Raw genomic sequence first — 25,950 nt, 5'->3', positions numbered from 1 at the left:
CTTATCTTGCTTTACACTGTTCACTGCAATGCTTACATGAAGATAACTTTGAACAAGTAGTCCCCTGGGACCGTGATGCTACGTTACCAAAACCCTGTCCTTAATTCACCCTGCAACTGCACAGAAACAATTCCAATCCGGCCAAATAGAGCAGAAGGATGCTTTCATCTATATGTCATCACCTAGTATTGCTGTATTTTGCAGTTAATTAATGCTTTACACACTTTCTTTCCAAACATTGGACATGCTTATCCCTCTCCAGGTATAATAATGGAGGCTGGCTCAGAAATCTGCTAGTTGCAGGGAGCAAGGAGGAGCCTACAGCTGGGATCCAGTTGCCCATGTCAGGTTGCTTTTCACAGAATCATAGAATTGTTTAGGTTGGAAAAGACCTGTAAGATCGTCAAGTCCAACCATTAACCTAACACTGCCAAGTCCACCACTAAACCATGTCCCTAAGTGGCACATGCACATGTCTTCTAAATACCTCCAGGGATAGTAACTCCACCGCTTCCCCGGGCAGCCTGTTCCAATGCTTGAAAATCCTTTTGGTCAAGACGTTTTTCCTGATACCCAATCTAAACCGCCCCTGGTGCAACATGAAGCTCTTTCCTCTTGTCCAATTGCTTGTTACCTGGCAGAAGAGATCAACATCCACCTCACTACAGCCTCATTTCAGTAGTTGCAGAGAGCAACAAGGTCCCCCCTGAGCCTTCTCTTCTCCAGACTAAACAGCCCCAGTTCCCTCAGCTGCTCCTCATAAGACTTGTACTCCAGATCCTTCACCAGCTTTGTTGCTCTTCTCTGGACCTGCTCCAGCACCTCAATGTCTTTCTTGTAGTGAGGGGCCCAGAACTGAACACAGCATTTGAAGTGCAGCCTCGCCAGTGCCGAGTACAGGGAGACAATGCATTGTCAAGTACTGAAACAGGCTTACCAGGGAACTACTGAAGTCACCATCCCTGGAGGTATTTTAAGGTTGTGTAGTTGTGGCATTTGAGGACATGGTTTGGTGGTGGACTTGGCAGTGTTAGGTTAACGGTTGGACTCAATGGTCTTACAGGTCTTTTCCAACCTAAATGGTTCTATGATTCTATGCTATAACGTAGGATTCTCTCCCTAAGTTTTTTGCAAGGCCTTTTGCAAACTTCCCTTCTACCAGCTCACATTTGTGAGTCATGGCATCCAGCACCTGAGAGGATGTGGGGTTTGAGAGTGTTTAGTCCTGAATTTCCCCTGAGCTATGGAGCTTAAAACATATTTTGTGCTCTTTTCTGCCGCACCATGGGAGCAGTCATCAAACAAGGCTGTAAGAACTCAGGGCAGTGACGTCTTTCCTCAGGTATATTGATTCAGGAGCTGGCACAACAAGGTTTTCAAGCCTAATTTAATAATTACTTGCTACTAATAATTACCACTTGCACACTAATTATTATGTAGGGTAGCTTTACCAATTGTTTGGTCTGAAAGGTGCTGTTAATGCCAGGCACCGTGTTTGTTCAGGGACTCTACCCAGCAGCACTACAGAACTCCCTGGCCATGTGGCCCATGGATGTGTGCTGCTAGTCCTGCAGCTGTGGAGAAAGGATGTCAGAGCCTCCATCTCCTGCCAACAGCATAGACTGGCTGCTGGAGCGGGCTGGACCAGACTCAGTGGCAGCCAGCTATTCCCAGCTCTGCATTGGCTCCATGGTTCCAAACCATGGAAATTAAGTGCTGGTCTGACTGAGTTGCTTACACCAGAAATGCTAAATTACAGTGTAAAGCAAACCCCCAGAAGACTAGAATTGCTTTAAGGGTAATTTTACTGTGTTTCTGGCATCCTGTGCATGCTTCGATCACGGTTCTCCCGATAAGATATCCCTCTCGGGTTTTGTTTGATTGAAGGGTACATGCAACCTCAAAATAAAATAAATATGAACATGCTTGGATACTAAACAGAAATTTAGGCATTTAATCTGTGCATGTGTGTTAATATGTTTGCATATACACAGCCACTGTATGTGGCAATGTGTGATGTAAGTTGCCCCCAGAAATTTGGGGTTTCTAATTCAATTGAATTTCGGATTCCTGCCTATGAAGCCGTATGACACAACCCAGGTGTTACCAGCAGTAATGCCTCCTTGGTACACAGGACTACAAAAGTCAGAGGCAGGCACTCTCAGTCCAAATTGCACCCACTGGAAAGTGTTCCTGAGCCAAGAAAATCTGGCAAACCTGCAGGCTGTGGCTCTGTCCTCGTACAGACGTAAGCAGAAGTATTAATCTGCTTTAGCAAAACAGGCTAAATAAGACAGATAAGAAACCAGGAGAAATCCTGGGACGCACGATTTATTTCGATGTCAGGGTAGGACTAATGCCTCTCTCTCATTACTGCTAGCCATCAGCCTTTAAGAACATCTGTCCTGACTTTTCCACACATACTCCTAGACAAATTAGGAGCTTGCTTACAGCGATGACTAAGTGTCTTCTGTAAAGTATTTACTCCAAGCTCGATCAGTTACGAATGACTGGAAGGTATTAACATGGCATTTGTAGCATTAACCAAACACTCTAGCCCCACACCAGAAAAGAGCTTAAAGCCACCAAGCTGCAACCTCTGGCAGCAAGATAAAAAGGTTTTTTTACTTCTATTGTGCCAAACAGCATCTGAGCAGCTTCCAAGCTGGGGATGCAGCACTAAGGCTGCTGCTGTGCCCAGTTGCTTACCTGTAATCCACAACCCCTGTGAGTCCCTGTGGATATCCCTTCCCTGCCAGGCAAGGGTCATCTGGGAGCACTCTGGAGAAGAGCTTTGTGGAAAGAGGGGAAAGCAGGTAAAAGTGGTAAACCTTGCTAATTCTTCACAAGCTCTTCTGTTAGTTAAACATCAGCTCCCCTTGTTCATACAAGGTGGGACCTTCATACGGTGAAAGCCTCCTGACTAAGAGCCAATTCTTCACTTGCTGTAATTGCCTAAACTAGCTTCCTGGCTTTCACTGCTTGCTCATCGTTGGTTAGAAACAAAGCAGTCCCTCTTTATGGCAGCTCAGCATAGGCGCCATAAATGCACCCTTATTATCGGTCAGCATCATTTACAAATAAGAAACAAGGGAAAAAATTTCCCATTCTTAAAGGAGAAGCAGCACAGAAAAAAAAGGAGAGGGATGTGAAGGGACCAGCTGAGTCCTGGGAAATTAAGTTGGGGATGGTGTGGGGGGATTTCCACACCAGTGGGAAACTGGCATGTTAGACTGACATGATGGAAGAGTCCAGCTTGGCTCAGGCTGGGACCTATGAGATGCCACCTTGCGCTACTGTTGGGTCTGGCTGGAAGACGTTCAGCCATGTGCCATGGGGTGGAGGTGCAAGCAGCAGCTTGTGCTGTAGTCAAAATCATACAAACATCACCCCCTGCTCTGCTGTGCTGGATAGAAATCTTCCTAGGTTGCTATTAGCAAAAAAGTGCATACCTTGTGAAATAAAGGCTAAGACAAGCTTAAGCTGATACTTAAAAAGTGTTATATTGGCTGTATTCTCCTTGGAAAAAGCTGCACTCATTGGATGTATCTTTAGCTGACCCAATGCAGCATGATAATGCTGCTTTTCTGCATTCTAAGAGAAACCCAGAAAAAGTCCTTACAAAGCTGAGAAAAGCTCTATGAGCCCCACAGGCCAGCGCAGAAGCCTGAATACAGCACATGGTGATTTAAATATATCGTGTTTAACTGCAATTACAGATCATAAAGGGATGGCTGTGCAGCCCACTGCAGATACAGCAATATATTCCAGCCAGGAGCAAATGTCCCAGAGTTTACCCCCACCAAACCCAGGTGCTGCAGCTGTATGTTCTGCAAATGACATTTTCATCACATCTCCCTCTGTGTTGGTCCATGTGTTCACCTTTGCAAAACCTCTCATCTGTGCATGAAATGGCCATTTCCTTGAGTGCCATGAGGCAATCACATCTAATGTTCTAATTTGTGGATGCAAATGCTTGTTTGCAAGAGGAGCCATGTCTGTGGGCAAGGGGGCTCAACCATACAAGCAGAGACCACTACAGATCTGGACTGCAGGATTTAAAAAGCACCAGCAAAATAACAAACCTCACAACACAGCTTCAAAAAATAGCCTGACATGTAAGTGTCAACATATATGGCAACATAACCAACAGAAAACATAAAGGGAAGGAAACAGGGAGTTATTTGAGTTGATTCTCAAATATAATGTAGTTCATTTAATGTTAATTTCACTTAATGTTAACCTTAATTAGCTCACATCTGTTGCAGAGGACCAATTTAACCTTTGAACTTTGGCTGCTTTTCCTGGCAGTCCTTTGTATCAGTTACAAAATCCCACTACACTGTAATGCTACACATCTAATTGCTCCCTTGGGGAAGTTGCTGGGAAAGGATGAGCTGTGCAGGACAGACACTGGTTGCATTGCTTAATGTACAGCTATAAGACCTATAGATACTGTGCTGACAAGAAGGAAACAGCTTTTACATGCATAAGACAGAGCCTACCCAGAGCTATAATTCATCTTAATATTGGCCTGTGCACAATTTTCTGCAGAAATGAAAGTGTGAATATACTTCTATGAGTACTGGCTGAAATCTAAAAGAGCTCTGGCCACTGGTCTTAGCTCTTTCTTTTCTTTTACACTTATGACTGGCTGAAGTCTGCTTTTCATACTTGCTGGAGGTAAATGAATTTTAAGGCTGTGAAACAGTCCAGACTGGAAAATTGCACTGGGGACTCAAATAAGCCAGATGAAGATGATTTTTCCAAGCCAGCTCAGATTTTTCAAAGCTGATGTTATGCTGTGATGATTTTATATGGATGTAGTATTGCAGTTTACAGTAATGTTAGCAGAATTGAAATCTGGATGCTCTGACTACCCTCAACACAGCTCTCAAATGAAATGTGCAGCAATTTAAGCTAACCAGTCACTGATTTCCCTTTCTTCAAAGAACTCCTTTTACTGTAATAAGACTTAATAAAAATACATGTACACATGCCTGCTTATTTAGTGGCTGGGCCTAAAAGTCTCAAATGGGACCATTAAACTAGGCAAGAACAAATATATCATAGAATCATAGAATCAAGTAGGTTGGAAAAGAACTTTAAGACCATCAAGCCCAACCATTACCCCAGGACTGCCAAGACCACCACTAAACCGTGTCACTAACGGCCTCATCTACGTAGTTTTTGAACACTTCCCGGGATGATGATTCCACCACTTCCCTTGGCAGCCTGTTCCAATGCCTGAGCACCCTTTTGGTGAAGAAATTTTTCATAATATCCAACCTAAACCTCCCCTGGTGCAGCTTGAGACTGTTACCCCTTGTCCTAAAATAAGTAGGAGATATTACATATATGTGTGTATATATATATGATGCAGTTGCACCCATGATGGGCTTTGTTAGCTCTGCACCCAAGCACTACATTTTATAGTACACTTGTTTTTCGAAGCGGGGTACCTGTGGCAGGCTTACATGGCCCTTGAAGGGAATGCTTTGACATTAAAAAAAATTCCATTTCTTCCTAGACTGAAATCTAAGCCTGACAGAGTCATGGGTTAAATTAATTCCTTAAGCTCTTTGCCCCGTAATAAAACTTATCTGAAGCAGAAAATGGAAATGTACAGTGTGCTTTACAAAGCTGATCAAAGATCCCCCAGAAAGTGCTGAAGCAATCAGAATGAAGGAACTGCTTCCATGGATGGGAAAAGTGGATATTTTAATTGCATCAATTATTCACCACCAATTATTTATGAGAAGTCTTTTATGTCTGGGAGATTGAGAGGCCTATCTATGTATGTTAAAATAAGCTGAGTTTCCTCTTATTTGTCTGTGGACACCAAGTTAGCCGTGGTGATGTTTCAAATACAGAGATGGAGGAGCCTGATGACGTTTGTAGCTGACAGCTACTGTGTGGCTCCTTCCCTACTAAAAACTCAAAAGAAATCAACAGTGTGGTAGGAAACTGTGCCTTACTGAGCTGGCCTTTAAAAAAAGAGGGGAAAACAGACAATCTCCTGAAGAAGACAACCACTTACTGTATTTTGATGAACTGGTATGTTGTTATCCAGCAGAAGATAACACAAGCAGGATGCTAACACAAACCATTTCTTTCTGTTATTCTTCCAGTAGGGTACAAAACATCTTTGTCACTGACTAATCCATCATTCTTTTTATATCCGTTTGTACGCACACACGGTGTGGCTTGGAGACTTCTCTCCAGGCAGCCTTGGAATTTCTGTGCTTCAGGAAGAGGCATTTTGCAGCTTTCTTTCCAAAGTCCCTCCAGCTGAGAGGCAATGTCCTCACAACACTTGGCAAAACTTGGCAAAACAGAGCAACTTTCCCTAGGCTGCTTTGAAACGCCAGAGGTACAAGGAATTTCCTCAGCTCCTCTGCTGCAGCCCCATGCACACTGCTTTTGGGGGTCTCACATGGTCAGGAATGGTCTCAACAATGTGTTTTCCCCTGCTCAAGCCCAAGCAGTGTCTACCCCACCTCCAAAACCCAAAAGGATCATGAAGACTCTTAAAAACTAGGAGTGTGGCCAACAAAATGTATATTTAAAGTTGTAGCAGAGGACACCCCCAGCACCAGCAACCTCAGAGGCAGTGAAAAGAAGATGTTGAGGGGAAAGTCTCACGCATCCTTCAGGTCATGCTTGGTGCCATCCCTCACACCTCTCTCTGCATGGACTGAAAAGCTGTACTCCTCCCTGCTTCATTTTGCTCCATCTCTGATGGGAGCCTGGTGAGATTTTCACCACCACCCCAAGCAGCTCTAAGAACAGACGTCTCCCAAGTGCAGGGGAAGAAAAGCTGTGCTGTCAGAAGTCAACAGAGGGCCTGAACACCTGAATTTAGGCAAGGATGTGTGTTTGGTGATGGCGTGGCATGCACCGCTGCCTTGGACTGGCATGCTTTCCTTTCTTCTTTCCACCTACCAGTCTATCTGTTCCAGAGCAGGGAATCAAGGAAGAGCAAAGCTTGCAGATGTGGCGTCCAAGAGGCTTCAGTCCCAGAAAGCATGGTAGAAAGAATCCCACAGGTTCCTTTAAAAAGGAAAAACAGGGTAAAGAAGAAGAGAGGCAAGGAGAGAAGGGAAAAAACAGAGATTTCGTGGGGTTTAAAGCCAGCTGCTTGATCTTGTGTGGCCTGATTCGTAACTGCTGCATGCCAGGTGCTGGCAGTAGCACTTCTGGATCCCACCAGCAGGAGGGTGGAAGTGGTGGCCAGGGAAAGCATATGTTAAGTTTCATGGTCAGCAAGCAGGATGGAGGAGGAACATGCACTATAATTTACTGGAACCTAAAAATAACACCTGCAAGATACTTTTAAAATTAGGCAATTGCTAGCTCATAAAAATCAAAACACAGCTATATGAATGTCATTGACAATAATCCCATAGGATCTTCCACTCTTTAGAGGTAAAAGGAAATTCTTGCTGAAAAAAATACCATCTGTTTATTATAAGGAGATGATTAAAGAAGTTCTAGAACGAGTTTCTAAATGACATCTTGTCACTGTATCAATCACTTAAGATCCTTATAGTATACCATCATTTTAAGCCTCATAATACAAATGCAGGATTTGTTTATGATCTTCTACATAGCCAAACCCTCAGCTTAATGACCAGGAAACATACCAAACTCATGCCCATGCTTCTGTGCACATTTACTCATCAGGAAGGAGGAAACAGTTGCCTTTGACGATCTCATTAATGAGGTCTTAGGCAAAAAATCAAGTTATCGTGGTGCCTTGGCAAGCACCCTGTGTCGCCTAAGCCATCATGTGCATGATCTCTGCTTGCAGGAAGACCTGAAAAATTGGATTGGCCTGAACTTCATGTGCGTCCACGGGCTTCCCAATGATCCAGTTAGCATGCCTGGAGAAATCTCTGCTCTTCCCCTAAGCCGCAACCTCTGGCTGCCCTCACTCCAGCTGCCAGCTGAGGCAGGGCTCATCTAAACCATAGGAGCTACATTCCTCCAGGATCTGCTGCCTGGCTGCTGCCTGCATCCTCATCTAAAACCAAGATTTCTCCCCCACTGGCACAGAAAACCTCAGCAGTCTGCTGGGTCCTGGTTTTTATGCACCAGAGAAATTAACCCATTTCCTAAGGCTTAACAATGGTAGATAAAAACTGTATTTGGCTGCACCGTTGAAGTTAGAAACATGCTAGCCAAAGTGACAGATGACAGCAATCTGTTCAGCCAGCCACACAAATGGGATTTCTGAGTGCATCTGTCTACTCCACCTTTCTGTCCATGAGGCATTGGGAATGATATCTTACATAAGACTTTGCAAGGATTCAAAAACTAGGAACATGTTCTCCTTAGCTCTACCAGGTGCAAGAAACCCCTTCACAAGTGTTTTACAGCCCCTTATTCATATAAAGCAGACAGTCCTAACAAAAGCTTTCCTCAGAGTTAGAGGCATTCAACTGTGTTGTCAACTTGAGCAAGCCTTGATGCTGACATTTCCTAGTACTAGCACTACTTAATTTAGAAAACCTCAGGTTCCAAATATGTCTGGTAATGGAGCCATGGCCACATCTTCTGCCGCCCTGAGCTGTCCCAGCTCCATTGGAGCCAAAGGGGCTCTGCTGGCTGGCAGCATCTTGGGGGCAGAGGACTCAGCCTTATGGTTGTCTTGTGCAGCTTCTGCCTGTGCAGCAGCATTAAAGCCCATTTCTCACCTCACAGAGAAATGCAGGAAGAGTTATTTCTTCACCCCATCCGTGGTGAACCATTTCTCTCTCTTTACACTCTGGTGTTGACTACTTTACAAAGCAGAACCATGGAGAGTTGGTACAAGCATTACTGTAAAGGGATGCAGGCTGCAGCTGGATTTAAAATTAATTGAGGGCTTAAATTCCCTGTGTTTCCCCATAACACCTGCAGATCCTTCTTGGGCTTTGTCAGCAGGGTCTGGTTCAGGAGGACCTCAAAGCAGCGACAAGGTTCATCATAAAGTGCAGCCCATGCTGTCCCTCACCCTGCATGTGGGCACCAGCACCTTTAGCTCTCCTTTACTGGGGACCATGGTGGCCGTTGTTGTTAATATATCCCTGGAAAGCACACTTCCAAACCAAACCAGCTAATTTTCAACATGCAGTTATGTGCTCTCATCATTCACAACAGAAACCTTCCCTGGTAAGACTAAGCAGGTTGAAATCATTTGAGCTTCACAGCCACAATGTCAGGGAGAGCAGGGACTTCAGACTAGGTGTCTCCAAGTCTGGGGCAGATGCCCATTCTCCAGCCATGTTGCCTAATTGTATCTCTCATAGGCTGTGGTCTCCTCATAAAATCCACTCAAATAAATTTTTTGCCATAACAGCTCATCTAACGTGATGCCAGGTGATAACAGAGATGAAGCCTGAGCATTTGTCCGCACTGTGCCTGCCAATGCACCAACCATTTATCCTGGGCAGAGACATCCTCCCCAGTTCTCCATTGCCCATGCTAAGTTCCCGGCACAAGAGCAGGATGGGTTTTATGGGCAATAGCAAATATAAGGAACAAAACCAAGAGGAAGGGCAATGCCTGAAGCCAGCGTAAAGGCTGAGTGTGTGGCAAGCGGGCAGCAGGACGTGTTGCCGTGGGATGAGCTTGTGAAAATTGGTGGTTCCCAGCTAAGCGAGAGGGCGGGGAAGTGGTTTTACCTCTGGGACCCAGTGGGAACTCCCTGTAGATATGTCTTGGCTTTAGGCAGATGGTTCCTTCATTTTGTCTCAATGGTTGTAACTGGCACTCTTTTCTCCCCTTCTCCCATGTGCAAATATTCCTTAAAACGAGACATGATTCTCTGTGGAATTACTGAAAATACAGGTGCCAAGAAATGAGAGCTTTTCATTAGCATTCAGTGTAGCCTTCATAGAAAAATTACTTTCCTAGTTACTTTACTCCATGTAATTACACAGCAAAGCCCCATTTAACATCTCACTACATAACAGCAACTTTCTATTTCAAAACAGATTAATGTAAGAGTTACCCAGCCATTTTAAGAGATAATAGCTGTAATTAAGGTGTTTCTCATGATGGGTTCCTATTATGATGTGGCAGATGATTCTCTGATAGTTTTGTTGGCTGCATTAGTCACAATTGTTTTCATTAATATTGACACTATTCTCTTGCCACACAAACAGAAAAGGAGATTAATCAAAATATTGTTCTGGTTTCCTATGCTCCAAGCCTTCTTTTGGACTGATGCTCACTTCCTAGCTTTCAGTAGGAACAAAGAGCAGGTTTTGTAAGATACACAGACAACTTCACCCGTGTTATTTAAAGCAATATTGTGAGAACAATGGGAGAGAATTATTTTACTGAAAATCTGAAAATAAAGCACTAATGAAACTTACATGTTATGATTTCTAAACATATCATCCGGTTCCAGTTTGGGTGTCAGTGATGTGAGATTGCTGGAGTGTGTCCAGACTAGCGAATGAGGCGAACGTGTATATGTGGTTCATTATTTTGAGTTAAAAATTGCACAGGCCAAGGGAAAACTGGCACATGAGCAATTTGGGATTGTGAGGCTGGCTCAGGAAATTGGGGGTCTCCAGTGGCAAATCTCCATGGTGATGGCTTGGGATGATCAAGCAGCTTGTTGAGTTTCAAAATGATGGGACAAGATTTTGTTTCTATACCATTATTTCCAGTGAAACCAATGAAGTTAAAGTGGATTTCAGTTAAAATTACTTATAAATGGTTATTTTCAATGGGTATCAGTTTTACACCACCAGATGAAGCTGTGAGAGACAGCATCTCCTGAACAAAGTTGTCATGGCAAGTCATCCAGAAAAAATCTTTGTCAAATGCCAAAAATGAGAAGGGCTGAGACAAGCAGGGAGCACGATCTCATATAACTCACAGCAAAAAGGGGGGCAAAGGAACAGCTTTGCTCTGAGGAAATTCACATACTGCTTTCCAGATCCAACAGTTTGCCATTTAAACAAGCAAGGGAAGAAAACCAACCGTAAAATGACACACTTGGAAGCACTGTACCTATTGACCACTATGCCTCCAAAAGGTAAATATCTTTTGGAAATATACTTGTTAAATATGTAAGTCAGTTAAAATTGATTTCTGTAGATTTGCATACTATGAAGAAATAGGAAACTTTGAATCCTTTAATCCCAGTTTTCCAGAGGAAAACTGAAAATATCAAGGGAAAATAATCTTAGCAAATGTTTTCATTCACTTTCTGCATTCAAATTCTAGTTACTAAGATGCAGGCTCCTAAATAATGTGATATTCACAGAATTTTGTTGGCAGAAGATGCACTGATCGAACGGCTCCAAACCTTCCTTGCATATCATCAATGTATTTACAGCACAGACGGCATCATGGTGTGTAAATGTTTTTGGTTTTGTAGGCAAGATGTTTTCCTATAATTAAGACATATTTTTGTGTAATCATTCAAATGTGAAATAGTATCTTGTGTTTTAGTACATAAGGGAATACATACTGCACATTAGAGTACCCTTCGATTTGTGAAATTGCAAATAGCTATGTTCTATCAAAATGTATTGCCGAGCTATGTATGTATAGCAGCTTAAAGGGATGAAATCACCAGAGCCTGAGACCAAAGGGCCTTATAGATCATTCATTATTGAGGTGAAAATAATAATAATAAAAAAACAATCTTGCAAGTAAGGAATATGTCTTCTCCATAGGGGGTCTCAAATGCCTGCCTCCTGCTATAACATTGACTTTTAGAAGCTAGAGGGTTGTAAGACCATGGCTTACTATTAATTGCCCTGCTGACCTTTGTAACACGGGATCAAATTCTGCTGCATCTCCTGATATTTTGTTTTGTTTCTAGGGGACCTGCAGGTCACTAAGGCTTTAGTCCCTCTGGGATATGTCTGGTCCCTATGGCCCCTGCAAACAAGACAGTGAGCAGGCCTGTTTTCCTGCTCTCTAGTCTCTGCTCTGGACACAAAAATATCCTCATGGGAATGCAAAACTAAATGAATTTAAATTACAAAACAAAATAAAACAAAAACCCCTCTTCTGAGTTCTGCATATAAGCTTTTAATCCACTATCCCCAAATTATGTTCTGCTAATGTTTTGTAAAATGCTGCTATGAGCTCCATTACTGAAGGCTATGCACTCACATATGTAAGACTCATGAAACCAATTGCGTGAATTGAAGACAGGAAGACTTCAACAAAATCAGTATTAAATAGAAGTTCCCAGATTTGTACAAAAGAAGCAAAATACATTGTGACACTGACATACCAAATTCATTACTGCTCAGTGTCTGCTGAATAAAACTATTGGCTGCAGAGGATGTGAAAAGCATAAGGTTTCAATAAAGATGAAGTGTTGCATAATTCTTGAAATGACAGCTGTGGTTGTATACAGTCTTCAAAAAAAATTTTCATTTAAGGTTAAAAGTTGCTGTATTTTTGGTGAATAAGGGTGGGACATTCTTGAATTTATACTTTAATAAATGAGAAAGTTCTATGGCTACCAAGTGGATTAAACAGAGGTAAACCAGAATGAACCTTCCACCACTGAAAAATACAAATAGTGTAAAGATTATACATCTCTGTGGAAATATATTGTAGGGGATGGTACAGAAATTGTTCGTATGTCCAGAGTAATAGAAACAACCATAATGATATAAAGACTTAAAGAAGAGAAAGAAACAGAAGAATACACTTACAGGCTGGTAAGTTACATTCTATTTGAGGTACGATGAAACAGTGGCTGGTGATGTGCCCTGCTGAATTTGTTACAAGTTGCTCAGGACAGTGATAAAGCATGTCTGATCAACAGCGGTGCGTGGGATTTCTCTTCTGGCTTCCTCTCTGTTGTCCTGCACTCCTGACCACAGCTCTTAGAGGGACATGAGCATCCATGAGTAAAGCTGTGTCCCTGCTGGCTTGGGGAGCTGCTGCTAAGGCCTGATTCTTGTTTATTGTTTTTCTGAACCACTGCAAAGGTCTGTAATTGTAGTTGTGATTTGTGTTCTTTCCAGGGTGATAAAAAGCAATTCGGAAGTTTAAAGCCCTAGTTCTGTACTGAGGTTAAGCATGCACTTAGCACTTGTTCAGTCTGTGAGCTTATCATCGATGAAAATAGAAAATGAGCATATCCCTAAAGTTGTGTATGATGTTCTTAAGCTCTGTATTGAATCAGTATCTCCATCTCTATTTGTGTTGACGAAAAGTAATTTCTGATTACTTTTTATAAAACCAAGTATAAAGGGAGTGTTTCATTGTACTGCCTTGTGCAAAGAACATCACCAGAAAGATACTTGTAGCGTCAAATCTGGGCCTGTCATCTCTAGGAGACAGAAACGCTGAAATATGCAGACATTTTGCCAACAACCCTTCCTCCACAGTTTTCTTTTTGGAAATGAAGAAAGGATTATTTGGACACAATAGCATAGGTGTGGCATTTTCTGAATATTCAGTCAAAGCCTTTGGAATACGGCAAAACGTGGCATAAATGATGCCGTTGCCATTAGGGTCCAGAATTGCACTCATGGCCTGGAAGTGATGGGAAGCTTTAAGTTCATTACAGGTTACACGTATTTACTAACTCTTACAGATTTAAAAAACTAAACATCTATAGAAGCTTTGCTCTCATCAGGCTTCTGTCTTTCCAGTTTTCCAGTTTATGGAAATCTTGTCTATTATTTCATTTTGGGTCAGAGGAAAGGTTTCCTCCCGAAGCAATGCTACTCTGTGGCTTCATCCTGGAGGTGACGCTATTTCCAGGGGTGTGTGGTTTCTCCATGGGAAGGATCTAGTATGTTTCATTGCCTGGCAGATTTAAAACCCACAGCCGGTAGGCATCGCAAAACCTATATGTGGCCATATGATGCATTTTACAAAAAGTGGCTACTTCATCTGGTCTGCCAGCCTGTGGCAGATGGCTTTCTGTACGTAACACATGAACTCCAATCCTACAGCATTTCTACGACTGCCATTTTTTATTTCTGCACAAATACACTGTCATCAACCCAATATTTTAAACACACAGACAAAGCACAGCACTCACCAAAGTAATGACTTCATACATATAAGGCAACCATCAGAAACAGTAGCTAGTAGCTGCACTCTGAGAGCACTGATGGGGCATGGTTAAGGAGATGCTTATCCCTAATCTAGGGAAGGATAGGGCAGTGTTTCATAGGGGCAGGAGAAGAACAGCAATCTTTTTTCTGAGCAGCTGGTGTGCTCATAGGCAGAGACACTCCTAAGGGGACCCACAAGCAGTGGCAGTGAGCAAACACCACAAAGGGATTGGTGGAGCATGGAGGCCCTCCATGAAGATCCCACTCTCCAGCCCAGTGGCATGATGCCCCGCTCTCCACTGCTAACACGGCAGAACGGACACACTTCTATGAGGAGTAGCAGGCAAATCTCACAAGGGGAACACAACCATGAGCACCCTCCTGGCTATGGGTTCATTTTAAGCCCGAGACACAAAGCCAGTTCGGATTTCTGAATTTTGCCATCCTTGTTCACGTCGCAGTGGTTGAGCAGGATCTGGCGGAACTTGTCCAGGTCCACCCCGCTAATGCTGGGCTGCAGGCAAAAGATAAACACAGGGCTGAGAGAGAAAACGGCTCTGGATTTCCTCAGCTCTGTAAAGCAGTAAACTGTGCAGCAGCTGGGAAATCCACCTGAGGAAGGGTCACCAAATGGCCTGACCCCACATCAGCTCACACACAGTGGGGAAGCAAGCAGAGAATGAGGAAAGGGCACCCTGCAAAAACAGAAGGGGTATGGGACTGTGCGTAACTGTATGGAGGTGCAACATGGTTTTTGTGCTTAGTCAAGGCCACCAGCATCTGACCAGTATCAAACAAAAGTCTGCAGAAAAGCGTGCAATAGAGATCACTGCACTTCTCTACCTGTGCTTTCATCTGGTTTCCTCTCTCAAACCTGCTACACGAGGAGTGATGTGGCATTTCTGTTCGCAGGCTACTATTTTACAGGCTAGTCAGCAACTTAAAAATACCTTTAGTGTATCCTATGAATGCTAAAGACACATATTACAGGCTACACTGTCTCTGTGTGCTCTGAATGTTGTACCTTTTCCTCTGCTTCTACGCACTGGGTATGGTATTCTGGATTAGAGATAGACCTCAAGTAATTTTCAGGTGTAGTGCTGTGACGAACTAATGAACCATGAGGTCATTCTCGTGAGGACCACATCCACAGTGAAAAAAGAAGAAAGAACTTCTGATGACTGATCCACATCAACGCAATTTGTGATGCTAACACATAACATCTGCCTAATTCAGAGTATGAGCTAGAATGGATCTTTCTTAAATAGTGTTGCTGAGTGAAGTTGTATTGATTTGTCAGGCAGAACTTCTGTGATATGATTAAATGTTCTGCAGTGTATATACTGAGACTGACATTCATTTCTGCTGATGATCAAAGTAAAATTTGACTCTATGGTCTTACTAGTCCCTCTATTTACGTAACTTTCCGCAAACAAGCACCCTCCTCTCAGAAACATAGGATATTAACAAATAGAAAGAGCCATGAAGCTACCTGGACCAGTTCCATCATGTCTTTGACAAACCCATCCACTTCTGGGCCTTCTAGTGCTCCTGTTTTACTCTGAAAGATGGAATAAACATCAAAACGTTCCAATGAGTCAAAACCACTACAATGTTTACTGGTCAGTAGGTCCACATGGTCACTGAGCTTTACAGCATAAAGATCGTAGAATCATAGAAAGGTTTGGGTTGGAAGGCACCTTAAAGATCATCTAGTTACATGGGCAGGGACACCTTCCATTAGACCAGGTTGTCCAAAGCCCCATCCAGCCTGGCCTTGAACACTGCCAGGGATGGGGCAGCCACACGTTCTCCGGGCAACCTGTTCCAGTGTCTCACCGCCCTCACAACAAAGAATTTCTTCCTAATATCTAAAATCTAAGATCCCTTCCTCTTCCCCAAACCATCTTCTCCCCTCAAATGGGAGCAACATCTCCCACCATTTCGTGAGGCTTGCTGTTCACCACACTGAGGGAGCTGTGTAACTGTCAGAAGTGGCACTGAATTGCTGATTTCTGACAGGCAGTTAGGTGGGCATGTCTGTCATGGGCCAGACTCCCTAAATAACCCATGAGTCAATACTGGAAGGGGTTTTAATTTCAAGGCAGTGGTGATGCAGGACCCCAAACTGCCAGAGACTGCAAGTACTAAAGCCATCACCTCCTCTACATCTCATGAGTCTTCTGCAGGAAAATGCTGCTAATGCAGCAGCGCTGGCTGTGGCAATGGAGAAAGTCAAAATGGGTCCTTTGCCACAAGGTCTCTGAGCATCGTTTCCCTCTGTCCCCACCTTACATCCAGTGCCTGGACCCCTCTCACCCATGGGCACAGCTGCAGCTCCTGAGTGACCCCCACATCACCCAGCAGGAGGAGTAAGTCTGAGCTGTGTATGCTAAATTTGTGTCATTTAAAGACTGCAATGGAATGGCCCCTGGGACTCACGACATCGTAGTGTGCAAAGATCTTCTCAAAATCTCTCCTCCTTTCTTCCGTGCTGCAAGCCTGCATGTGAAGATGACAAGCAAATGAAAAATACGTTTAAAAAAAGATTCAAGTTTGGGCCCAGGTTATCTCAGCTGAGAGAGAAGGGATTGATGAATGAAAAAGTAGCACTACTTACATCCATTTTAAATTGAAGAAGGAAATTTTCCTGGAGCGCCAGAATCCTGAATGGAGAGATTTAAATTATGATCTTTCCACTTTATCATCTGCACACAAACTTCTGGGTCATAAAGCAAAGGGGTTTTAGATTATGGGCTTTTAAAAAAGAAAATTGCCAGTAGGGTTATTTACAGAGGGCTCTTACGGGAACACATGCCCCCCTCCCTGCCTGATGGGGAATGGTGGGCACCCTTTGTCCCACTACAAACAAGTTTCTTAGCACCATTGCTTCTCCCAGAGCATTTCTGGTGGTCCAGCACAATGGAGGTTGATAGCCTTGGAAGCAAAAGCTACCAGACAATCATTCCTTGTAACTGGATTGCTGTGCTGCATTAAAGGCAAGAGTAATTTATCACTCTGTTGGAGGGAGAATTGATGATTGTAAAAGACAAAGTACTGCTGGCGTGTGCACTGAGACTGGCCAAATTCCTCTCCTTCACCCTTCCAAAGAGGCTCAGAGCACTGATAGAACCTTTCTCTCCAGCTGCTCTGCTAACCCTGAGGTTTTTAGAGCCCATGACACTGGGCATACTGACCCGTGTCTGCACGCAGAGGGGGCTGTGAGAAATGTGCTTAGACCAGAGGGTAGCCCCAGCTGGCCTGCAGCAAGGGGCCAGTAGGGAACTGTAATGAAGAGGAAAATGCAACAGCAACCCTCTTTAGATATTCTCCATTCTGCTTGTTTCTCTTAATGTATTCAGTGGCCAAGGGGAGCCGCTATATGCACTGCAGTTATTTGTGCTGGTATTCATCGTGATCCCAAGCAGAAAGTAACAGTGGCAAACCAGTATCTCTCTCCTCTCATCCCCCAACCTGGTGTTCTAAGACTGTATTTGCACGTTTAAAGTTTCGTGCAGTCACTGCACATAAATTTACAGGCAGAAGCATACTCTCTATCTGCATGCAGTGAAAATCATATAAAAACCCTCTAAGGACAGAAAAGAGACAGTGGGCCATGACTGAGTCCCCAGCTTCATTCACAAGTGTCTTCACCTTGTCACTCCAAATCCATTCTTACCGCCATTGGCAAACTCCTTTGTGGTGGCACTTTTATTCCTCAAACAAGAAGCAAAAATCCTTTGCAATCCCTGCTGTGCACAATGATGTGAAATACATGCACATCTGTGACTACTGCTGAAGGGGATTGCCATCCTCCTTCGGAGAAGTGGTGCCACTGGCTGTTTGTCACCTCTTGAGGAGCATTGCAGAGGTAGCACAGATCATGCCAGAGCATGTTGATGATGCACAAACAGGTCCTGGCATTGCACACTGTCACAAGCTCTGGGTTCTTGGACTACTGCGATGGGGACCATGTGTAAGAGACCTGGGATACCTACATAAGAGTATCTGATTTAGTTTGAAAGGAGGTAAGGCTCAAATACATGTGCCCAGAGGGAGATCATCACCTTGCCTGGATCTGCCATTGCAAGCTGGAAAACCCCATCAATATTATTAAAGCATACCTTGCCAGGTCATTCAGATCCAGTCGTCCATCTTTGTTTTTGTCAAAGATTTTCATCTAAAACCCAAGAAGACAGAGATAAAATAGAGAGGCCATGAGGAGAACACGCATAAAAGAAGAAAGCCAATATACATTTTATTCTTTTCTGTGCCCTCACCTCTGCTTGCTCTGGGTGCTTGCCCAAGCCCCAGGCAGCATGTCCTCTGCTAGCACCAAGTGCAAGGGTGGCACAAAAGCATAGCAAAACCCTCCTGCTTTCTGATAGCAGCAACCCAAGCAATCAAATATCAGCACTGCTCCCTTCCCACCTTACACAAGGATAATGAGGATAATGATAGGTCCCCACCAAACACCTAAGAAACGAAATACAGTCCTTGGCATGGCCCCTGAAAAAATGTTGAAAAAAGAGGAGAACTTCCAAACACTTCCAACCTGACTCCATCCTTATCTTTGACTGTTACTGTGGCTACCGAGTTGCTGAGGTGCCAATGTCATCTTCTGACTGACACTCAGGTCAGGGTATTATGCCACTAAAGCTGGTGGGCTTTGCTTGGCTCAAAGCCTGCCACCAGAAAGCGCTAAGACTGGGAAGAAGGTTCAGGCTGCCAAAGTCAAGAGGTCAACCTGTGTGAATACAAAGCTTACCTTTTCATTAATGTTACCTTTTCCTAATATGATCTTTTTGATGAACCACCATCAGAAATTATTTATTTATTGTATTTGGTACTGTGTTCCTCTGCAAGGCACAAGAAAGAGCCTTACAGGGGGAGATGTTGAATGGATTGCAAACCTGAATAACTCATGGCTCAAAGTTCTAGAAAAAATGTATTCCACATTGTAGGGGGAAAGATTAATATTTTATTATGATGGGTTGCCATTCTTTGTCAGATACTCAATAATGTAATATGCATTAATCTTACCTTGATAAATCTCATTTAGTGATTGTGAGTAACCAGGTCACTGTAAATCTTTGATGTAATTGCACACATGCTGGAGAAGGCCCATAGCAGTCTCCATCTCAGGAGGCTTAGAGCGAGAGGACGATCTGCTATGACACAGCCTGAACGTGTGGGAGCCAGCAGCAGGTCCTGAGCGCTTCCCAGCAGTGAAACTGGGGCAGACCCCAACACTTGCATGAGGAAAGGTAGTACCTGGAGAGCTGCCATTTCTCATGGAGACTTTGCTTGTCAGTGCTGCCTCCTCCCTGCCCCTTGCTCAAGGGCAGGCAGCTATGAGGACAGCAAGTCTATGGTAACCCTTTATCACACCAGGTTTAGATTAAGATTCTACAACAGGGTTTTATTCCATTAATTATTCTGAGTGTTTTACACTATTAAGGTTTGGATGGGATTTTTGAAGAGCACTTGGTATAGGCTCACGTTTTCTCCCACTCAAAGTCGAGAAAAAACTCTTATGAATGATTGAAAGCCCACATTGAGATCTTTGGAAAAATTACATCCTGAGAGCCACGCGGGTGTTCAGTGGCACAAGGAAAGCTACTTTCCCATCTCAATATCCTCTGCCAAGCATGAGCTCTGTGCAGAGTCACCAAATGACAGAAGAAAGAATTCTGAATCTTCCTTGGCTCTAGAGAGCTAGAGAGATGAAAAAAGCTGCCAAGCCATCCTGAGGACTTCTTTCAGGTTGCATCAGTCCAAGTTGTCCCTTTCCAGCTTATGTAACTTCTTCCTTCCTGCCTTCTTCCCCATCAGTTATACCACTGCAATATGTGACTTTTCCCTGGTCTCTGCTAGGGCCACAACACAAAGTGGCATGCCTGGCGTGGTGGGAGAGGACAGTGTTTGGTGGGAAGCATGGGGAGAAGCTCTCAGGGACTCTGATACCTGGGGCACGGCAGCTCCAGCTGAAGGCACTAGTCTTTCCTTCATACAAAGATACAAAGTCCCTATCAAAACACACTAAAACTTACTGACTTTAGCACTCTCTGTACTTCACTTCTCCTACACATTACTGAGTTCCTGAAAATGTTTTTTTTATTTCCTCCCATTTTTTTGGCATCTCAGAATTACTTTTGAGACTAAAAGCTGGTGTTTCAGCCTAGACTTCAGATTCAGGTATGGGTTTTGCCCTATGGTGCCTCAGGAAAGCAAACACACAGAGCTTTTAGGAGAAGTTCAGCTCCATGGCCATGAGGTCCTGACCTCTGTACAAGCTCACTGATAAACTCCCATAAATGCTGACCGTGGTGGCAGCTTCTGGGACCAGGACAGACACGGTGGTTCCGAATCCAAGAGGCAGACTTAGGGCCCATTGTTCATTTCATGAAGGCCTGTCTGAGATAGGCCATGAGTTTTTTTCAGTGAAACATCTGAAGTCTCATCTCGTTTTCCATAAACCAGCATTGTAATGTTACTGTTCTTGTCTTGGGACTGACAGTGTCCTGCCTGCCCTTCATGTGCTCTACTTTGTGGGTGCAGCATGTTTTCATGGTTTCAGAAGTCATGAATGGCCAGGAGGCTGTAGAGCTTTGTGCACCCTTAATGAAGCAGGCTAGGTTAGAGGTGATGGTTTAGATGTGGAAGTCTTTCTGCTTCACTATCAATTTTCTGAGCCAGAGGTTTTCAACTCTGTCCATTTCTGAACCCTTCACAATATTCCAGCAGTAGCACAGAACCCATTAAAACACACTTAACTGCAGAGAGAATACTTTCCTTAGTGGAACCTTAATGAAAAATAACATCCCCAGTCAATTTGTTTCATTTGCACCCGATCTTTGACTTTAGCATTAAACACAGTGGTTGACCATGTCTCTTTACAGCTAACCAGCGCCCCTCTCTGACCTCCTTCACTCAGCTCTGCTTTTGCAATACCAAGACAGAATCTTTGAGATGATTGCAAATTATTCGACCTTTTTTCCTGCAACAAGTATACTGAATCATTTTTCAAGCATACGCAATATTTTGATTGTCCATGTCAGTCAACAGAGGTAAAATAAATGCCTGTTTGGAAGAGGGAGGCCGAGATAATTCTTGTCCCATGACTTTCACATGAAAGATAGAAAATATGTAGGGAAGATGGACTAGTGTTCACTGGATTAGTTCAGGTACCACAGCTAATAAGATAGACCTAATCCTATTATCTGGAAAACTGAAGCTCATGCATACCCACTGCATGGCAATCTTGGGCTGCATTACTCGGGAAAAGCCTGGGGAAATGTTTGTTAATTAAACTTCCAATTTTCAAGCATGTGTCTGATCTGCTAATTGTGTACATGCTACACAAAGAATGACCCATGCGATGAGGTGTACATCATGGGAGAAGCAGATATTTGAAATCATTATGAGATTGTTTCTAATTTAAACTTTTACCTTTACACACCATCTTGATATGTTAAACTGGATGGGTTTTCAGTTTACTCTCCTGAAAGGTGTATTTATGCTGCCAGGCTGATATGAAACATCTCAATGTGGTTAAGGATAAGGTCTGGCATGTTTAAACAGCACTCCATTTCACTAAAAGCTTTGTTGCATCTAGCAGTATGCTTTATAAAATGATGCATTTACTTTACTGTCAAGCTACCCCATGTTTTAAAGTGTTTGCGCAAATTAATTCACTGACATTTTAATGGCAGCACACCAGGCAAGTCTTAGTTCTGTTTGCTTGAATGTAGTCCATGCACTTGGAGGCAGACAGAGCATAAGTAAGAGCTGCGTTTGCAAAATAAGAGTTGTTACATCTCATGTTTTTAAGTGCAAAATCGAAACTGCCATTGGCTTTGAATTCAGCAAAGGAAATATCTCTGCTTTCCCAGTCCAGTGTTATAAAGAAGGCCACTGAAACACCACAATATGACAAATATGTGTGCTTTGAAGAGCAATATAAGATTATAAATGTGAAATATTTTCCTTGACAGAGATAAGGAAAGAAGTAAACAACCAAAATAAATAGTTCTGTGATCAGTGGACTCACTAAAGCCTTCTTTTAAACCTTCTCTGGTTCTGGTTGTCTGTGTGTAATAAAGTGTTTTATCCCTCAGGTGGAACACAGAAAGGGCTGGCTCTTGCCTGACCTCCTATTCTCACGAATATATACATCAGGGGCATCTCTACCTGACAGCTGTAACTAAAATTGGCCAGTGAGTTCAAAAGTTACTGAGGGTGCATAAACGCAGGTATGTGTCCAAGCTCTAGGACTGCCTATGGCTTCCTTCCTTAGGGAAGGACAGGGAGGGGGACACGAAGGCTTTTGCAGAGTGAGGGGAGGGCCCTGCGGCCCTCAGATCAAAAGCTCGGTGCTCTTCCTGACCAGATTGCCTGTGTAATCTAGACAAGTCATTTAGTGCAGGATTTTTAAGAGTGTTTTGGTTCCTAAAAGACCAAGGCGTTATGTGCTGGGGTTTTCAAAAGCCTGCAGGCTCCTGTGTTCTGTTGGTTTTGGTCTTCAGAAATGAAGTTTGAGCTTAAATGGGATTTTCTGCTTCCCCTGGCTTATGCCACAGCAAGTGTGGTGCAGAACTAGAGGCGACAGCACCACTGTGATTAAGTCTAGAAGGGACACGGGAGGCAGGTTTCCCTCCATTGTGTTCATCAGCTGTGTTGGTCTTATCTTTATCCCACACAGCAAAGCAACAAGAGGAATCACACCCACCCAAAGCCAGAAGGAAGCTCTCCGGGAATGGGGCGGCTCCTATAGCAGTGGCTGGGCTTAGGAAATGTGATGGTTGCAGTGCAGTGCATCACTGGACATGCAGTCTTTTGTGGGTCACAGCATCCTTACGGAGCCACCTGGGAGGGAGGCCAGCATGGACCACTACGAGGAGCAGGGATGTACAAAGACTTTTCCTTCACGCAACCAGTCTTCTAGGCTATACTCCACTCCTACTGTATTTCTAGAGCTTTGAGAGGTTTGCTCAGTGTGTTAATAAGCATAACAAACTCTTTTTAGGCTTTTGTCAGTACAATAAATATTTGCCTTTCCATTATTGCGCCATTTCTTTGGTAGTTGTAAGAGACTCCGTTAACACAGATAAGCTAGCTTGGCCCATAAGGTGTTAAGGGGCTAAATCACTTGGGATTTGTGTGATGTGACTTATTTCCCTACATAAATACACTTGCATTGGCACTGGGCAGAGACAGACAGGCTTTCACAGCTAAAGAAGTGACCACACTGAGCCTCTAGCATTGTTGTCACAGAAGGGACAGGCAGCAGCCACAAAAGCACCAGAAATCCCCTCAGTGTACAATAAAGGTGGTTCACCATGCATACTCATGGACACAGACCATCTTAGGGAGAAGTCATCCTGTTCACCTTTGCACTGAGAAGATGAGGAGCCCTCAGCTAGTCAGCTGCAGGCTGGCATGCTTGGGGTATGTAGCTCAGTCCCCAGGAGAAACTTTGCAGATCAGCACAGCAAAACCCTGGCACCATTACAGCTGGGAGGATTTCTATATTGACTTCTCTGGGGCTCATATTTAATCCTCTGCCATCTTTCAAATGCTGTAGTTCATGACCCATGCTTGTTATTAGTCACTGCACATACATTATTGCCTCTCTAGAATTTATCTTGTGCTGAGCGAAGATGGTATGCTGGCTTGGGAGGGGCTTATCCTTTACATTTTGCTCAAATATAAAATGTTCAAACTAAAGAACTTTTTTATGCTCAGTCTGACATTATCAACATAAGGCAATGCAAAAAGTGAATGTCAGTGTTGCATGTGTGACTGTTTCAGCGGTATATATAACTTAATTCACTGAAGTTTGCCTCAGTAACGAGCTTGCCCTGCATGTGGCTTGTAGACATTAGGATTTCGAACTAGAAGTAGCATGCTGCTATCTGCGATGCTATGGACTATCAGTGTTTCTATGAAAAAGGTACTAACATATGCCGAGATGCAAAGCTGAGTGAGAATTTTGTTCTCACAGAAGAAAAAAGGATGATTACTTAATTTCATCAGAAATTGTGTCTTAAATCATCACAAATTATGTCTTAAATCTAGTTCATATTCCAGCCTTTACAATATTCAGGTACCTTTACAATATGCAAGTACACAGCTGTATGCATGACAGCATGGAAGCTGTCACTCAAAACAAAATGTTGTCAAGTGCATGTATGTATTCATGGGCTAAAACTTCACCAGGACCCAAAAGCCTAATAATACTTTGATTCTGGGGGCTGAACGGAGGTGGGGAAGGATTGGGAAAGGCTGTTTAATACTGCTGTTACCTTCCACAGCCGCCTTCTCATCATGAAGCAACAAGAGGGCAAATTTTAATTTCTCCAGCTTGTTACTTCAGGAAGTCAGAATACTCTCACCATGCTCTTAAATCCCTCCATTCTCAGCTATGCCCCTCCTGTCTCCTGGAACAGGACCCCCAGGGTGTCTTCTCGTGCCATGGAGAGTCTCAGAGCAATACAAGGCTTCGCTTCAGCCTCCAAGCAAATGCTCCCTGCTGACAGTTCTCAGTTTACGCCCATGGGAAGGTGACAAACCTACTGTTTTCAAGGATTCAGAACTACACATGACTGTGTATCTTCTCATGCAAGTGGGTGCAGACAAATAAATATTAATACACAATGACTATTAATACAAACATACATATATGCAGGTATGAAAACTAACAAGAACTGTGCCTGCAAAGAGGTTTTCTCAGTGCAGGGCTGCTACTTTAATTCCCCAATGGAGAGTCTTGAGAATTAAAATGGTTTTTTTCTGTGGCTTTCCCCAGTGGCCTTAGTGCTTTTTAAGATTTGATTTAGAAGACTCATGGGGCTTGTGCAATACCAATGCATTCACTACCTGTTTTCTTTCCAGGGGTTCGTTACTTGTTCATCAAATCCCTGATCTCTATCAGCATTCTCTGAAGAGAGGATTTCAAGTTCTTAAGGAAACAGAATGGCATCTTAAGAAATGGCTTCTAAGCAACCTGATAAATTGATGTTTCTTTCTGGAGACAACAAATCTCTTCCAAAAGAAATACTTTCTCTCTCTTCCCAGCTTTGTTTTAATGTGGTTTAAGATCATTCTTAGCAACATAAGTAAGTGACAAGTATTTAGCATGCCCCGGCTGATATGATATCTGCCCACACCTCTCACAAGTGAAAGCTGCAAATACTCAGCACAGAATCCCAAATTGCCTTTTTTCTTTCTTTTTTCTTTTTTTTCCTTCATGCCTGGGTGAGCTTCTTTAAAATCACAGTTTCTGTCTTTTCCCCTTTATCCCTATCTCACGAAGGCTGTAGGGTCCACTCAGTGTATCAGTAGCTTCTTAGGATGTGTGCAGCTGGCTGTGAATGTACAGAAAAGAGGGCAGAGATCTATAAATTCCTGTGGAGACAGATAAGTTTACAGCTCCTTGGGACACAGCTTGTTTCAAGTAACGTTATTACAGTGGCACTTGAAAGATGTGAGTTGGAGAGATAGGCCACCCTGAGAGACCCTGTAGCTGTGTGCAGCAGAAACAGGTCTTTGTCCCAAAGACCTTTTGCTCTAAACAGATAAAAGGGTGAGACCAAAGTGATAGGGGAGAGAAATATTTCCATTCTGCAGTAAATGAATTGGTGCAGCTGGTTACTAAAGATACAACAGGAAGCCTGTGAAAGCCTCAAGACTGAAATGTAAGGGCCACTGTTCCCCTGTTTTCTGAGGCAGTACTGATGATGGCAGAGTTTCATCAGGACTCTGCACTTCAGCAGCTCCCCCCTCCACATGGAAAGCAGAGAAAGAAAGCAAAGATCTCTCATTGCCCTGGCCCTTGACATCATGCCTTTGCTCTTAGCTCCTTGAGTCACTTCTGCCTTTTGAATCCAGCACTGCAAATGTAAGACTG

The 25,950-nt window shown here is 43.5% G+C and overlaps 1 protein-coding gene and 1 long non-coding RNA gene across 2 annotated transcripts in view; one reads left to right on the top strand and one right to left on the bottom strand.

Annotated features, from left to right (window-relative positions):
* Window positions 1-495: 495 nt before the first annotated feature.
* Window positions 496-25,825, top strand: LOC115608628. The gene is made up of 3 exons (XR_003991617.1): window positions 496-699; window positions 15,703-15,705; window positions 25,814-25,825. It is a non-coding gene; the product is annotated as an uncharacterized LOC115608628 (long non-coding RNA).
* The window catches only part of SCGN (secretagogin, EF-hand calcium binding protein), a 26,466-nt gene continuing 14,452 nt past the window's right edge, over window positions 13,937-25,950 (bottom strand). The window contains exons 7-11 of the mRNA XM_030487759.1: window positions 18,164-18,219; window positions 16,660-16,705; window positions 16,482-16,541; window positions 15,532-15,600; window positions 13,937-14,553 (exon numbers count right to left, since the gene is read on the bottom strand). Of these exons, the coding sequence (XP_030343619.1) occupies window positions 14,425-14,553; window positions 15,532-15,600; window positions 16,482-16,541; window positions 16,660-16,705; window positions 18,164-18,219 (360 nt within the window). The 3' untranslated portion in view covers window positions 13,937-14,424. The remainder of the gene's footprint in view (window positions 14,554-15,531; window positions 15,601-16,481; window positions 16,542-16,659; window positions 16,706-18,163; window positions 18,220-25,950) is intronic.

Source organism: Strigops habroptila, chromosome 1 (assembly GCF_004027225.2).
Source record: "Strigops habroptila isolate Jane chromosome 1, bStrHab1.2.pri, whole genome shotgun sequence".
Classification (NCBI taxonomy): domain Eukaryota; kingdom Metazoa; phylum Chordata; class Aves; order Psittaciformes; family Psittacidae; genus Strigops; species Strigops habroptila.
This window is presented reverse-complemented; position numbering and strand designations above follow the sequence as displayed.